The following is a 6,403-nucleotide window of genomic DNA, read 5'->3' on the forward strand; positions in this document are numbered from 1 at the left end:
CCTGCGAGACACACTCATGTTTTCAATGTGTATTTATACTTTGATTCAAACAAAAACGGTGCATCCGTGTGTCATACATAGTTTGTCTTCAGCGATACTCTCCAAAATGGTGCTGGGGTGAGGTTACAATGCCGAACTGTTGAATGGAGTTGAATGTTGAACAGTTTTGTAAATTTTCCTATTTAGATCTTGACTCTTTTGTAGTTGCTTTGTGTACTAAGACTGAAAAATAAAACGTATTTAGAGTCAAGCTTTAAATAAGAAAATTATCAAAAATTTTTTTGTGAACAAGATGCTAATGGTCTAATCCGATTTAATGATCTATGCTAAGCTAAGCTAAAAGTCTATGCACTTTCAGAAGGCTCTCAGAATTCTTAATTTGTGTTCTGAAGATGAACAAAGGTCTTACAGGTTCATTTTTATGGAGTGGACGTCTCACAATTCGATTGTGTCATTGAGAGCTCAGACTGTTGCAGGTTTCGGCAACATGTCCTCGCACGTTTAGCTTCATGGTATAAGACACAATGATTTATATAAAGGTGTGTTTACTGCGATCTGCGTGAGTAGGACTGACCCTGACTCACTCTACAGATCCACCGACTGCGCAATTTAATGGATACACACCAAACAAGAATTCGTGTTGGATTCTGAGTCTGTTATAACAGTGACCTAAATTATACACGTTTGAGGAGCACCCGGTCACTACGTTTAAACGCTTTCGAAATGTTGACGACAAAACCTCTCACGAAAGCATCTTCCCTGCATAGAGATTACATCACTTCCCTTTCGTCATACTGGAAAAGTGCAGCCAGCTGCAAATGAGGCGCTTGTAAGGGGCAGTCCCTTTGAACAAGACCGACGTCTTTCATTTTACTACATATTTTCATGTCGCGAGCATTGGTTATCTTTAGAGTCCATAAAGACGTCACTTTATTTTCATAGACATCTGAGATAAGCATTCTGGGAAGTTACGACATCTATTGTAAAGTTGGGTTAGTTAACAACAAAAGTAATTCATAAGAATATGTAAGCAGTTCTTTTTTATAGGGTATTTTTGGGAAAATTCCTTAATATTTGACCGCGGTAGTGTCAATGAATCACGATAACATCACACTTTCAAATAGAAGTGCCGAAATAATTTTGTGCATCTTACACACTTCCTCCTCGAGGAGCTTTACTTCGTTTTTTTTTTTCTTTGTTTCACCGATCTACAACTACCTCGTCTCTCAAAAAAAGCACCCTGCCGAGGCGGCACATGTTAAGCTCAGGAAAGACAAAAGGCAGATGTCATGCGAAAGCGAAAAATGAGTGAGCAAGAGAAGGCGCGAGGTATTTGTGATGGTGCGTTACTATTAAAGCTCACCGGGTTGCGCAATTACGAAGTTCTGTGGAATCACATGACCACTACTACAGAACTGCACATTTGATTATGGAGTACACTGGAAAAGCTGGCAGCTGGCTTGGAACTGAAATGTGATATTTACCGTATTAGAACTGATGAAAGGAGCTTTTGTGTTTTAACACGGCGATCTAAAATAAAAAACGATACAGCTCAAACATGGAAATCACCAGGAACACCATGATATGTTTGCACTTTGTTGAGTTGTGCATTCTTTAAATGATAATGCTACTTTTTTCGATTCTGCAAGGGGCAACAGATAACAAATTAGCTATCGAATTAGCATTTTTCATTTTATTTCACGCAATTCATCATCAACGACGGTTCGCCGAACGCGTTCCGCCAGGCCTGGAAGAATCAGCACCTAAACAACAGGCTGTCAATGAATTCTGGTAAATGCAGGAGGTTGAGTTGTGCACATGCGTCTGGTTGCACGCCTTTGTGCGGCTGCGGCGAAACCGTTTCCTGGTTAAGAGTCTCATAGCTCACATGTGTTGTGAGTGAGATTTTTTTTTTTTTTCTCGTTTTACCGTAAACGTCATTATAGCAGGAAGAAGAAAAAGGCGAAGGGTTTTTAGTACACAATGTGCCCGATTGTCAGAAGCACCTAACTTCTCTGCGGTGAAGCAGTTTTTCCCGTGCGAGCAAAACTGAACATTTCATTTCAATTTGACATCTTGTTTGCCAAACCCATGGGCCTGACCTCAAAGCATTTGCATTCGCGTTGTACGGGCCGAGCTCAGTAATATTTCATGAAGGGTTGGAAGCACTTGAAATGTATAGCATGGATGATTTGGTGCTCAGGTTTGAGCTATAATTAATAAACAGCAGCATCTTTCGTTTATTAAATGGTGTCATTTTTGACTTTCATTTGTGCGCTAGAGGGCTAAAAAGTAAATATCAAATTCTGAACTCGGGTATTATTTTTTTTTTCCTCGTGACAACTTATTGATTCTGGCCGTGTACCAACTGTCACGTGCATAAATACAATCGCTCTTTATCATACATTCTCAGACAAACCCACACACACACAAACACACACTCCCCGGCTGCGTAAGTACAGTACATTCCAGTCCTGTTAGGTATGCCACAACACGGTGTGGCTATAGAAACCTGATTGGTTTCCCAGAAGACTGACTTCAAAAGAGCTGCAGCAGTCACACCTCTTCCCCTTTATCAGTCTCTACCGAGTAAAGCTACGCTTGTTTAAAGAGAAAGCGAGAGAGAGATCAGCTGTTGCTACCATACTAGCAAAAGAACTCAACATTTATTGTATTAATATTTACCATAATTGGCCTGTTTAATTTTTTTTTATTTAATAGAAACTTTTTCTGTGCATGAATTTCTGTAATAAAATACTTTCACTTAAACTAGTATTTATTAGACTTTTATTGATCCGTTTTGTTTAGTTTTGCTTTGTTTTAGTGAAGCGTGAAGGAAAATCAGTGTGTGGCATAGATGTACGATAAAATATAAAATGACTTCTGTTATCGTATTTTTGACTTTTTTTTAAAATGGTAATAATGAAATCAACAAGAAGTTATGAGCCTTTGGCTTGAGGTGTTATATTAAAAATGTTTTCTAAACAGAATCCGATCACGTACTTTAAGGATGAATTATTCGCCGAAGTTGTTCTCTTAAATACCGTTTAAAACATTGACCGTAATCCCGAGCTTCCTCATATCAGTCTTCCTGGAAGAGCCTTGTCAGAGAGCGTGAGGGGAGGAACATTCCCGCTCACTAAAGTGAATATCTCTGAATCAACTTTAACCCTTCCAGGGAAACTGAATCATAGGCGCCGGCGACTCTGATTCATCCGCGTTTCGAACCATTTCAGACCTTTTCAGCGTACATCTGAGGCAAAACTTTTGCGAGAAACCGAAAAAAAACCCAAAGACAAGGAGTTCATTTTTAGAAAAAATAGTCCTCTTTAATAAATTACTGAAATGTTTTCTTGCTTTTATAAATATAAATACGTAACATCAAAACATGGTTGAGATGTCTTTATAAAAGATAACCGATCTAAATTCGTATTCATTAATGTAAACAGCATCAAGGTAAAACATGGGTGATCTGTAGACACAAAACACTCATGCGTGTTAATACATTCAATGACGAGCAGTCTGCTTTGAGCTGCTCCTGACACGAACCGCTAAAAAAAAAGAAAGACGTTTTGTTCCAAACTGTGGCTTTTTCAAGTACAAGCAGAATACCGACACGTGTCCATTTCAATCTGTGTTTAGTCCTTCTTTGACTCCAGAATTAATTTTTCAGTGGTATGCCTCAGTGCTGGGCTTGTTGCTCGCTTCTTCCTTTTTCCCCTTGAAAGGCACAAATATTTACTTGGAAGAAGGCGGCGGCTGATTTCTGCTAAATGGCTCGCTGTCTCGCTGCTTGGCGGAGCTCACAGATTCGGGGCAGTGCAGAGGCAGTGATTGGCGCCCAAGCAGCGGGCTACGATACTGGCACTGGTCCAGAAAACGGTACAAACGTCCATTCATCGAGACCGTTACGGCAAGAATGCTGCTTCAAAATCAGTCACATAAGAATGCATCAGTGATAGTACTGGCAAACTCCTCGTACTCAGCTCAATACTTCTCGGTCCAAAACAAAAAAAGCTAGCTTTGTTGCTTCACTAACCAAAGCCCTTTAAATGGGAGCATCGTACTCTTGCAAGAAGTCCTTCAGCTGTTGAGGCAGCTGCTCTCTTTTGCTGGAAACGTCTATATGTCCATTGACGGTCTTCCTGCAGAGATGCTGCAGGGAGGACATTGTGCAAGGAAGGGGTCTCAGCAGCTCCAGAGGGATCTTCTCGCCCCCCGTGTAGATGTAGTACGAGTTCCTGGAGTTCCCGAAGGACAGAGAGCTTTTGGACGAGGGCATGTAGTGATGGACGAGCTTCAGCACGCAGTCGAAGCGAGGAACGGACTGCATGCTCTTGGAGTCCGTCTGAAGGAAGAAAGATTTATTGTCGCACTGGACCCGCAGGTTCTTGGTGCCCGATTCGGTCTTGACGCTCAGCGTGAAGAAGTGCCGGTTGTCCGAGCTGTCCCGAACCAAAAAGGTCCCGCTGGGTTCTGAGTTGAGCAGGTGATTGGCCTCTTTGCCGCTGATGGAGCCCCAGTAGAAGCCGCTCTCCTGGAGCATCCTCACGGCGTGCTGCACCATCTGGAACTGCAGCTTGGAGCTGAAGGTCTTGTAACGGTGAGACGGCAGCCGCATGCTTGCGTCAAACAGGCTGCTGCTCATTGCGTTGTCAAACTTGCTGTGGGTGACCATGGCGCTTCACACAAACCTCCAGCTGCTGGGAATCCCACGCAGTGTGCAGCGAAAGAGTTAAAGCTGGCATCAGAAGAAAGATTTTACATTAGTACCACAGAAAACGTACACGAATTCGAGCACGGTGGGTAAAAGCCGGTTGTCAAACTAAGGCACGTGATGCTTCTAATAAAGATATCTTAGTCTAGCATAAAACTAGTTTAACTTTGATAAGATTATCATTTGTTGACATTACTCCTTCATGCATAAAAATCTAGCCTGCATATTTGTCACTCCTAAGCATATAAAGCACTTTATCAATTCTTTTAAAAAGGAGAAAAAGAAAAAAAAAAGATTCTGAAAGTCTTCTTACCTTTGACTCTCTTTTGGGAGATGAGAACTTTTTGTAATATCCAAAGCAGAAAGCTCTACTTTGGCCGAGCGCGTGAACTCCCGTGTCTTGCTCAGAGAAGTTAGTGTTTCTTCACTCTCGCCGTGCTTGACTTCTCTGTTATTTGTAGTGGCCTCCTAGTCGTGTTCTAGTTTAGCTCCGCCCTCACTAGGGTTCCAGTAAGGGTAGGTTGTCAGTAATACTATTCCTGGTACTACGAATGCTCTTCCCCTCCCCCTCTGAGCTTTTCCAGATCTAGCGCCTTACTGTAAACGTATTCCCTAACACACACCTCCCTAGTGTTGACGAACAGATATCATCGCCTAGCAACCGTTTCTATATCGCGAATTCTAAGCGCTTGTTCAGGAACTAATCCGCGTGTTCTACACCGTCGCCCGTTTAGCTGATACAGTTTACACCAAACGTACGGTATTTTGACATGTTTGTGCCCAGAAACATGACTACACTGAATGAAATTCGACCAGTAAGCTACGACACGATTGATTTGACTTTCCTGTTAGTCATGAGCTAGTATTAACGCTTTCATCCACAAGAAGGCGCTAACGTTAACGGCTTAACTTTAGCATGCGTAAACGTATTAGCTCAAAGCGCACCTTATAAACTTGAAGTAATTATTAAAATCAATTAAAACAACGCAGACGTAATGAGATTTAGGATGAGCTTTATTTGCCAAGTGTGCACAAACACACAAGGAATTCACCGTGGATTCCAGAAAGCCTGTGTCGGCCAAATATTGACATAAAATGCAAGTTGATTTAAAAAAAAAAAAATTGATAAAACAGCAATAAGCCAGAATCAGGTGACTTGTAGACGGAAGAAATATATTTTCCAGTTTATTTAAACACTTCCCAAAATTGCCTGTAATTATAAGCTTTTCATACAAGCGCTCATTACCAAATAAATCATAAACGGCTAATCCTTTTCCAGAAGTCAACAGTGAGAGAAACCGGTATGGAATGGCGTGTGTTAGTGCCGACTCTGTCAAAATGTCTTGAGGCAGAAATGCAAGCTAAAATGACTGTGAAAGTAAGGGTAGTCCGCCTGGCTGAGAAAAAGGAACAGAAAAGAAAAAAAAAACGCATTGTGGGGTTTATTAGAAACTGGACAGAATATAGCTGTGCTGCCGGTCAGTTTTCCATAAACACCGGCCTGGACTTTCCGCGCCTTTCTCAAGCAGAAAGTTTGCATAAAAAGCAATGCAAAGTGATGTCACGATTTTAAGCGAATACAACAATACGCATTATCGGTATCAGCGGTATCATCTGCATGAGACGTTTTCCTGCTAACCCTCATATACGTACAAATACCTTGAACAACCTATCTGTTTTACTTGG

General features: G+C 41.5%; 1 protein-coding gene across 1 annotated transcript; it reads right to left on the reverse strand.

Moving 5' to 3' along the window:
- Window positions 1-3,303: 3,303 nt before the first annotated feature.
- Window positions 3,304-5,190, reverse strand: socs3a (suppressor of cytokine signaling 3a). The gene is made up of 2 exons (XM_043233283.1): window positions 5,031-5,190; window positions 3,304-4,741 (listed from the first exon to the last, which is right to left on the reverse strand). The coding sequence occupies exon 2, from the start codon at window positions 4,676-4,678 to the stop codon at window positions 4,049-4,051; it is 630 nt and encodes a 209-aa protein (XP_043089218.1). The 5' UTR covers window positions 4,679-4,741; window positions 5,031-5,190; the 3' UTR covers window positions 3,304-4,048.
- Window positions 5,191-6,403: the final 1,213 nt, after the last annotated feature.

Source organism: Puntigrus tetrazona, chromosome 3, assembly GCF_018831695.1.
Source record: "Puntigrus tetrazona isolate hp1 chromosome 3, ASM1883169v1, whole genome shotgun sequence".
NCBI lineage: Eukaryota > Metazoa > Chordata > Actinopteri > Cypriniformes > Cyprinidae > Puntigrus > Puntigrus tetrazona.